Raw genomic sequence first — 10,846 nt, 5'->3', positions numbered from 1 at the left:
CATTTCTTGAATTTAGCATATAGTTCCTTCTCTTTTAGTACCTGAAGGACTACTCTAAGATGAGCATCATGCTCTGCTGGACTCTTCAAATACACCAAGATGTCGTCGATGAACACCACCATGAATTTATCCAGGTACTCGTGGAACACCCTGTTCATTAAGTCCATGAACATTGTAGGTGCATTCATCAAACCAAACGACATAACCAAAAACTCGTAATGGTTATACCGGGTTCAGAAAGTAGTTTTCGATACATCCTCTGCTTTCACCTTCAGCTAGTGATACTCGGACAGTAGATCGATCTTTGAAAAGACCTGAATGCCCTATAACTAGACCTGGCAAAGCGGATCGGGTCGGTTTATCCGTGACGGATAAGGCGGATTATTGGGTGAAAAAATCATAAACCATATTCGACTCGTTTAAGTGGCGGATTAGGCGGTTTCGGGTCAGATAATTCATGGCGGATGGGCGGATAATCTGCCATTCTCAAATATAATTTTATTAATAATTTATTTTTTGTCATAATAATTTAAATTGTATACGATAACTTACAATTAGTTTGTGTATTAACTTTTTTAGTAACTATATCAATCATTCAATCATTTATACTAATTAACAACTCCTAATTCATGCAAGTAAAATTGTAAGCAATAAAACATAATAAATTAATCTCAATCCAACTCAAAATAAAAACTCAAACTGTGTGACTCGTGTGAGTCTAAAATCTAAACATTATAATTGTTCTTACAACATGTGAGTTTCTTTAAATACAACTATTGTCAAATCGTGTGAATCTCCCAAAATAAAACAATCAACAAACTAAAAAAAATCTCAATCCATCCTTCAAATAAGATCTCACTGATTTAATCCAAGATGCAATTAGCAAGCCCCTTCAGCAAGGAATAGATAATCAAGCACCAAGAGAAGCATCTCAGATTGAAACTAAGGCAATCAATTTAAGAGTGTATGCATAATTAGCGGACATATAGAAAATTTGGAAAACTTGGAAGCTAGAGCAAGACCACCAGAAACTAAACGTTCTAAATAAAATATAGATACTCTTTATTCCTAAAGAGAGCATGTACACATAATTAGCAGAATCATTCCAACTTAATCCAGCCCTCTTCAGTTTTTGGCGTTTCTACTTCTACCGCTTGTATATCTTCCCTAAAAATGATTTCAGCACAACTTCTACTGCTTTACTTGGCTGAGCTTCAATCGCGCTGGTTAGCTTCTTATAGCTACTGCTCTCATATTCCAAAAACGCACCCTAGAACAGTAGACAGAAACAATTAAACAATGTTGCAAAGAACATTGTTTCCAAGAACTTTGGTTGTCATAGATCCTTGAAAATGGAAAGCAGAAGAGAATGTCAGAGAAATAACCTCAATATCAAGCTCTTTATAAAGTTCCTTCACTTTTGCAACATTGGCTTGATTGGCTTTGCCATAGTTCTCCTAGTAATCAAAATGGCAATTGGAAGTGATGCTTCATACAAGAGAAATAAGTGGAGGGAGAATAAAGAGATCTTTGCTTACACGTAATAATTTCTTTTGCTCCTCATTACAGCGTTCCAGTGCTTTTACAACCAACCAAGAGCACTTAAAATCTTCAATATCTATCCCAATCTGACATTCAAAAATGATATTAGAAATCACTTTAAGATATCTAAAATTTCTATTTGAGATGCTAATAAATATGTATTGACAACAACCAGACAAGTGAATTCCTTGAACTTACTTTACCAATCACTTCAGGATCACCAAAACAATCCATATAATCATCCTACAATATGTTAGACATATATTAACAGGTAAGCGAAAAATCATCAGAACATAACCATATGTATGCAATCCATTTGATTGGAATTGCAAATGAGTAATGACAAATGCAATGTTTTTTAGTTTTCAGTTCTTTTCTGTGATATGTTGACAATAAAGTAGAGCATTGGCGATTCCATATGCACATAAAATTACCTGTACTTGGAAGTAGATTCCCATTTCAACAAGAATATTCTTAACCTCTACATGATCGTCCAAATTCTCACCAAACATAAGCAAAGCACATGCAACCTGCGTGTGTAGCGAGGTGGCAGTTAATACTTACAGAGGAGGCATGGATTCACTAAGCACGAATTTGCACAAACACTTCTCAGGAAAAAGGGGGAAGAGAAATGAAGAGTGGTCTTAATACAGAATCAGGGTGCATTGCAGTATCGGGCAAGGGACCCTCCCATCATGAATAGAATATTAACATAATGAGTAAGTCAAGGTGTTTGTTTGGATTTTCAAACACTTGTATAATTTGAATTACTTTTAAAAAAAAAAAATTAACTATTTTTTCCTACTTAGGAAACATGATCATCCGCATTAGTTTTCAATAAAAAAGAAGATTCGGTTTTAAGAACTGTATGCACAACTATGAAGAGTATGAAACTTGTCCTAAAACTTTATTAAAATAAAAATTTTACTTACCGGAAGGTAAAATGAGTAATAAGCGGTTTTGTACTGAACGATGCGACGATGGCTGCATATAAATAAAACCATTATAAAACCATCTGCTATATTAAAACAAAATGTGAACATGAATTTTGCTAGAAGTTAAATGAGATAAGGAATCACAACTATTCTACCCCCCTTGTGAACCTTACATAGGCAGTGAGTACTTTGAAAGATCCTTCTCTCCTTCAAGCATGGTGATCAAATCTATCATCTGTCCACAGGTTCTCTGGAATTCCACCTGATAAAACATGATATGAATCAATAAAACGAGTTCTTAATGAAAATAAAAATTGAGTGATCTTGATCAATGCAAAGACAACTCCACCTCATTAAATAAATCCAGCAAAGGAAGACTGGGCGAGGCCGTGAGGGAATGGTGGCTCGTGAGTCGTGGTTATGGCTGTGGGTGGTAGTCAGCGATGGTAATGGGAATCGCCGTCCACTCGACGTCGTGGCCGTGGGATGTGGCTGCGCAGCTAGAAAGGATGAAACTTTCAAGGTCAGGATGTAAATGAAACCCTAATAGGAATCAGGTCAAGATTTGAGAGGGGGGCTGCTTGTGGCCGTGTGGTGTGTGGGCTTGTCCGTGCCATGCGTGTCAAATTTGGCGAGCGTGGGCCATGTGGACAGTGGGCACTGCCGCACTGGGGTTTCCTATTTCCATACTTGGGATGTTGGGCTTGAGCTTTTATGGGTTAATTAGTTATGGATTTTTAAGCGGTTTGGAAGATATCCGCCAGATAAAACCAACCCGACCCGCTAAGAAGGTGGATATGAAAATTAAAAACCATATTCGACTCATTTAGCAAGCGGTTGATGATAAGTCAGTTAAAATGGATCGGATGCGGGTCAGATTAACGGATTTTTATCCATTTTGTCAGATCTACCTGTAACTGGTCAAACAAGTTGTCAATCCGAGGCAACGGATATCTATTCTTCCCGGTCACCTTATTGATCTCCTGATAATCGATGCACATCCTCAATGACCCGTCCTTCTTTTTCATAAACAACACAAGCACACCCTAGGGTGACATTCTCGGCCCGATGAACCCCTTGTCCAAAAGTTCCTACAACTGCTCCTTTAGTTCTTTCAACTCAGCTGAAGCCATCCTGTAAAGTGCCTTGGAGATTGGTGCTGTCCTTGGTGCTAACTTAATAGCAAAATCCACTTCCCTGTCTGGAAGCAACCCTAGCAAGTCTTCAAGAAAGACATCGGAGAACTCCTTTATCACCGAGATATCCTCCAACTTCAATCCCTCCTTAGGTGATTCTTTCACACTCGCCAGGTATCCTTGACAACCCCCCAGAAGCAATTGTCTCATCTGCATCGCCGAGAGGATCCATGGTGCAGAACGCACACACGACCCAACATATAGAAATTCCTGCTCTCCAGGAGGCCTGAACACTACTTCCTTCCAACGACAGTTAATGCTCACAAAACTGGATTCCAGCGAATCCATCTCTAGGATTACATCAAACCCATGCATATCAAACACAATTAGATTGGCAAGCAGCCTCCTCCCCTGAATCTCTATCAGGTAATCCTTGACAACTCTACTGCATACCACCACTAACCCTGATGGCGTATCCACACCTAACTCAACCTCTAACGGTTGAGCCTCCACTCCACATTGTTTAACAAATTCTCGAGATATAAAGAAGTGGGTTGCACCCGAATAAAAAAGAACTACAACATTATATGATAAGCTATAAATGGTACATGTCACCACATTGTCGGCGTTCTCTGCATCTCCTGGTGTCATTGAGTACACCCTAGCCTGAGTAGTGCCTCTCTAGTGACCACCTCAAGGTCCCTGGTTACCACCCCGGTTCTGAGCTTGTGCTGAAGGGAGAGTCACTATCGCTCAATAGTCTCGTATCAGATGCCCTGACTCCCCTCATATGTAGCAACCTATGCATTGAGACTTGCACTCACCCTAATACTACTTCTGGCACTTGGGACACATTGGCTTCTCTGAACTCCCCTGGAAAGCCTGAGATCACGACTGCTACTACTGTTGGCCCAAAGGGCCACCGAACTTCTTTCAATAACTCTTGCCGGAGCTTGACTACAAATTCTGGGGAAAAATCCTTTTCTTTTGATTCGCCTCTCTCTCCTCCTCCTAGATGCTGGCTTCAGCCGCCATGGCTCTATCCACAAGCTCGTAAAAGCCCTGGACCATCAACACTGCCGCTTATGCGCGTATAGCCTACTTCAGGCCCCTCTCAAACATACGAGCCTTCGTCGGCTTATTTGAAACCATATGAGGTGTAAATCAAGATAACTCCATGAACCTAGCCGCACACTGTAGCACTGGCATTGATCCTTGAGTCAAGTGGAGGAACTCCTCAAACTTCGCCTCACGGGTGGCGATGGGGGAGTATCTTGCGAAGAACACCTCCCTAAAGAGATTCCAAGTAGTCAAAACGTACCTTGGGTGCTGCTCCTCGACCAACCTAGCTAATCGCCACCATCTCTTAGCATCCCCTACCAGCTTGAGGGCGGAGTATTTAACCTTTTGTTCCTCTGTACACTCAGACACCTCCAGCAGATCCTCTATCTCTTGCAACTAGTCCTCCGCTGCAATCGGGTTCGGCCCCCCTAAAAATGACAGTGGATTCATTCTGGAGAACTGCTGGTACGTGCAGCCTCTATCTGCAACCATGTGATCCTGCTCCCTAAAGCCCCTCCTAGGTTCCTTCCTAGCCTACCTCGCTATATTGCGAAGGAACACAGGAGCCTCATTCTCATCCTTACTGGAGGCACCCAGGTGATTATCACCTCCTGCCATAATACATTTCCCTCTGGGTTCCATCATGTACATAGGTAGAAGCCGACTTAATCATTCCACATTTAACACAATAAATGCAAATATGGAACAAGAAGATTAAACAACACGTATTCGAGACACCGACAGCCCATACACACTAGACCGTCTAACCTGTTATCTCAACATCTAAGTCAAGTCTCTCAACCTAGAAACGAAACCATCAATGGATTTACCATGGTTTTCCTGAAATCGTCATTCCTGGAAAAGCACAGAAGACCGTCGAAGGAAATCTAGCCTCTAAGCCTCCATACTAAAACCCAACTAACTCTCTAACTTAATCTCATTATAGCCAATACTCTAATAATTTACTCACTGACCATCAAAGTCTGCAGAACCTAGCAAACCTAAGCTTTGATACCACCTATAATGCCCCAGTCCCAACCTACGGCCCGGATGTTACTATAGTGACATCTATGTACCTGATATACTTCTCAACAGATATATATGCAGCGAAAAACATAAACATCCATCAAACTATTACCAGAGTTCTAACTACCTGATAGATACATATAGCTATTCCAACATCCATATACAATACTGTATGATACTCGACGCATCCTCGAGTCTTACAACATTTTACAAGTTCTGAAAACCTATAACATAACCTACAAAGTCGAGCTCATGGAGACGCTCACTCAAAAACAGATCGCTACCCTGCCCCAGTCCTTGTTAATCTCAACCTCGATAAGGACCTAAAAAGATAGTTTGTATGATAAGGTGAGACACCTCTCAGTAAGGGATGATTAAGCTAATAACAGTGTTTGCCCATCTTGCTTTAAGTGTTTAACAAAAACATAAAAATATATAATCATCTTTTCCATAATTGTAAAATACATGCCTATTTTCACCATATGAACAGCCCCATAGTATATAACAACAATTGCATAAATATACAAATATGCAGGATAGGATACGCCCTCAAACTCTATACCATGTATAAATCCCCACAATCGGGGTTAACCGCCTCTACTATCTCAATACAACCTGGGTACATGATCAAGAGGCAAACTCACACTAAGACCACCCCCACTATCTCAATACAACCTGGGTTCATATAGATCAAAAGTATGGTGCCCTCGCTGGCAACAGATCCATGCCTACACTATCAATCCCCAGGGTTCCTAAAGCATATCGTGCAATTTAAGCAATTTAAATACTCTTTTGAAATCATTTCACAAAACACATCATTACGTGAAATCTGGCTTGTAGCCATCAAATAAACTTCTAGCATTTTCACAACAGTTCCAAATTTTCACAACATCAACACCTACCACACAGTTTTCCACATTCTAAAATAGCCCGAAAGTAAATATAAATAGTTAATATCATAGTACGAGTTTTAAACAACGAAAACAAAATTCCAACCGGTGAAAAGGTCCGGAATGACAAGTACAATATTTAAAAATATAACATTTGAATTTGACCGGTTGATTTTGAAAATAAAGCTGGTTTACCGAACCGAGGTTCGAAAACCCTAAAATCGCCATAACTCGATATCTAAAAGTTATTTCAACATTTCAATCGCTTCATATTGTATAAATAATTGTATTAACATAACCCCCTTACTTGCGTGTGAATCGGAGTCCGAAATGACCCGGAACTCAAGCCCTAACTTTCCGAACCCCAAACCTAAATAGTTCAAAACAATGGCACAAAAACCTCGAAACCTAATACTTGAAGAACAACACCAGTATAATCTTGTTTACTATAGATCTACTGGACCAAAAGTAAAAATCGACCCTTACCTCGATTTTTGGGAAAAAACTCAGAAATCTCTAAAATGAATTTCTAATCCGTAGAACCTATAGAGATTCCTTTTCTGATCCAAATCACAATGTTGGATCATCGATTCTGGAAACACACGGCCTGGAAACCTTAGAGAGAGAGAGAGAGAGAGAGAGAGAGAGAGAGAGAGAGAGAGAGAGAGAGAGAGAGAGAGAGAGAGAGAGAGAGAGAGAGAATGAGAGTTTATAAAGAAAAACCTAACTTAGCATTTAAGTAATCAAAATAAATATCCCATCCAAGATATTTATATATAGATATCTCAAAATATCTCCTTTCAAGATATCTTCTCCAAAATATCTCCTCCAAAATATCTATTAATTTATTTATTTATTATATATTTTCGGTTTACTACAAATGCGGTTTCAGCCTCATTCCATCTAGTCCTCACCTTTTAATTTCGTAGCCTAACTTTATAGGATTATAATATCTTTGCTTACATCACTTCTTATATGCTTTTTTCCCCTTGCAGGCATGGATTGGAGTCACTTTGAGGACTGATTGCCATGAAAAAGAGACGGAAAGCTAGAAAAAAGAAAATTTTGCTAATGGGTTCTTCCCAAGTGGAGGATATCCTTGAGACTACTTATGAAGTCCCAACCCCGCCTCCTCCGCCTGTACTTGAGGGTTCAGGTCTATATGACTTTGTGGTTTTAGATACAACCTTATGGCACACTGTGTTACCGGAGGATTCTTATGAGCTGAAGATGATGCTCCCAGAATTTCTCACTTTAGTTGCCTGTTATACTATTTACCAAGTTTTTTTTTTTCGGTGTCTTTATGGGTTTGTTTGTTTGTTCACCCCTTTTTGCTCATTTTTATCATTATTTTTCAGCTAACAGCCATGAAACTGATGTTGGAAGACAAGGTAAGTGAGATGCACCGAGTTTCCACATAATCGCAATAGCAAGCCTTGGATTTACAGGAACAGCTGAGTGCAAGTACTGCTCGAGATAAAGCCCTTGAAGAGAAGTGTCACGACCCAAAAATTCTACTACATTTTTTTTCTTTTTGTACGGCTAAAATATAAAAATGCTCTGATACCCAATATAATGTCCCCATAGTCAACCTGGACCCAAGTAGGGTGTCGGGGATATACCTGTCATGAATATATATATACTATCTATACAGCGGAAAACATAAATTATGTGGACCTCATATACAATACCAGAGTTCTACTACCCCATAAACATACATGTACATCTCCAAAAATCCCAAAAACATCCTAGGGATTACGTAAAACATATCTCCCAACTCAAACACTCGCCTTGAATCTAAGACTATACCAACACCTCCTCTACCACAGAGCTCGCCATGCTCGTTTGTCTAGATCTCCTGAAATGTTTGAATTCTGGGGTGGGACACCTCGCAGTAAGTGGGATAGATTATCATCAATGTGTGGCAACATGAGTTCTAATGTGTTATAAATATATATAGTGCAAGTAATATAACAGTAATATATTAAGTTGTAACTAATAACTCATGGAAATCTATACTTTTAATCAAAAGCATACTATATCATAATAAATTTTCATACCATGTAAATCATCTGTTATATCTGTATATCATTGAGATTTTCCCCTCAATGGATAGCTAGCTGATATCATGTATTACCCTCACATGATTGGGTTTTGCGGCCCATAGACGAGACTTAACAATGGCTGGCCTACCACATTAAGCCAAAACTGACTCGTCAGTAAGTACGTTTGGCCTGCCCAGCCTGATCTAGACTGATAGGGGGCACACCACTCTTCTCTGGACTTAATCGACTATCCAATTACCAACACTCTATCTGAGACGTATGGTGGCACTAATCTGAACTAATAGAAACAGTACAGTACTCTGAAATTGAACTAATCCATCAGGATTCTACTATCATACAATATATTTCATACTATAACTTGTATCATAACTCATTTTCATTTTTTTTTTGTGTAAAATATGTCATAATATAATTTTTGAATAAACATTTATATATCTTATCACGACATTGGGCTGGTTGAACTGTTATGGTACTGGGCCGACCGAAATATCATGAAACTAGCCCGACTGAAATATCATGGCACTAAGCCGACTGAACGATCATAGTATACTGTATAATCTCATATTTTTTGTAATGACTATATCATTTCTAAAAATCATTATCATACTGTATTTATTTTTTATAATCATAACATATTGTAGTATGTATATACATACTGTAAAAATAATCATCCTCATGCCACACGAATGAGTGTTACTCTATAATCTACTAACTTTTTAGGGAAAATATATTTTGCTAAAAATAATTTCAAATCTGTTTCTAGGGTTTACTCAATTCAAACAATAGATTTCCCAAAAACATAAATTAATTCATAAATATCCTTCCCATATACCTGAATATCCAGAAAAATCATATAAATAATTTTTGAAATCGAATACTGCTTTTTAACTAGAAAGTTTCTAAAAATACCTGACATAATTTATCCCCTTACCTGATTCCTGAAGAAAAACCTGCAGCAATCCTAAATTGTGCCTTCGGCGTACGCACAAAACCTTGTATCCATAAACCCTAATTAAATCAACTCAACCCTAGAATAACAGTCATTTTAACATTCCTAAACCCACATATTCCAAATAAGTGATTAAACTAGAAAAACATCTTCCTTACCCTAGTTTTGGAGTGGTGCCTGAAATGCTTGAATTGTAAAATTACTCTAGTTAAAATGCGGAGAATTGCCGTTGGGATCCCAAAATCAGGTTTATTAGTTGATTTAGACTGATTTCAGATGAGAAATCGAAGAGAGAGGGAGTCGAGGCCGCAGCCCTAAGAGAGGAGAGAGAGAGAGATGAGAGTTTAATTTTTAACAAAAATGAACTTAAACCCCTTTATATAGGCTTACTGGCGCAGGGGAAACCGTCGATAGTTTGGCCTCTTAACCAAACTATTTCTACTATTTTACCTTTACTTGACTGCAGTAACTCAAAAACGTTGACGGTTTTTCCCGGGCTTGACGAAACTGTCGATGGTTTGGCACTTAAAATGCTCTCGATTGTTGTAATTGTCGACGGTTTTCTGAGATGGCCTCAAACCGTTGATGGTTTGGACCTGTGTCAAACCAACTCATTTCTTTTCTTTATTATTTCATTAATTACTATTTTTTAGGTCTCTTCAAGGAGATTACTCGGATCCGAAATGTGGAGATCCCAACTACTGTTGACTCCGTTTTGAACAATTGCCATAATTCTGAGAGATTTTTATAAGATAAGAGAAAATTCATCCTTTAGTTATACCGTGGGGGTTTTCAGAGATTTCATGAGCAGTTTAAAATGAAATGCCCAGATATTGACACATCTAGTATCTGTTTAGTGGGATATGGCAATATTAGTCCACCAATGGGAGAAGAGGACGAGGAAGATGACGCATCAAGAAATTCTGGGAATTAAAATTTGTTGGGGAACTTTATTATTGTCATGTAGTTGCTTTGTAAGTGTACAATTATGAATAATATTTTTTCAAAAAATTTGAAGTCCATGTGTTTTGAATTTTTTTCCCCCCTAAGTCATTTAATGTGTATGTGCCCAACTTGATCTCCGTTGCTATTTGATATGGCCCTTCCTAGTTGGGTTTCAACTTGCTAGGCCCTAAATTGGCAAAATTATTCCGCACTTTCCTTAAGATGAAATCTCTTGGCTTGAAAATCTATGCACTGACCCAGGCATTGTAATATTTGAGCACCCTTTGTTGGTATG

At 38.6% G+C, this 10,846-nt stretch overlaps 1 protein-coding gene across 1 annotated transcript; it reads right to left on the bottom strand.

Moving 5' to 3' along the window:
* Positions 1 to 1,147: 1,147 nt before the first annotated feature.
* Positions 1,148 to 4,264, bottom strand: LOC131155958 (farnesyl pyrophosphate synthase 2-like). Its single transcript, XM_058109410.1, has 10 exons — positions 3,938 to 4,264; positions 3,573 to 3,823; positions 2,827 to 2,854; positions 2,651 to 2,739; positions 2,475 to 2,526; positions 1,977 to 2,072; positions 1,741 to 1,785; positions 1,539 to 1,628; positions 1,386 to 1,457; positions 1,148 to 1,270 (listed from the first exon to the last, which is right to left on the bottom strand). Exons 1-10 carry the CDS (start codon positions 4,262 to 4,264, stop codon positions 1,148 to 1,150), a joined length of 1,173 nt encoding a protein of 390 aa, XP_057965393.1.
* Between the last annotated feature and the right edge of the window lie 6,582 nt (positions 4,265 to 10,846).

Source organism: Malania oleifera, chromosome 5, assembly GCF_029873635.1.
Source record: "Malania oleifera isolate guangnan ecotype guangnan chromosome 5, ASM2987363v1, whole genome shotgun sequence".
NCBI classification, from domain to species: Eukaryota; Viridiplantae; Streptophyta; class Magnoliopsida; order Santalales; family Ximeniaceae; genus Malania; species Malania oleifera.
The sequence above is the reverse complement of the archived record's forward strand: the minus strand, read 5'-3'. Positions and strand labels throughout refer to the sequence as shown.

Excerpts from the sequence above, each read along its gene's own strand:
- LOC131155958 (XM_058109410.1), bottom strand. The coding sequence starts at position 4,264 with ATGACACCAGGAGATGCAGAGAACGCCGACAATGTGGTGACATGTACC. Across the intron at positions 1,786-1,976 it reads GAATCTACTTCCAAGTACAG|GATGATTATATGGATTGTTT; the intron begins GTAATTTTATGT and ends AACATATTGTAG. Across the intron at positions 1,629-1,740 it reads ATCCTGAAGTGATTGGTAAA|ATTGGGATAGATATTGAAGA; the intron begins GTAAGTTCAAGG and ends TTTGAATGTCAG.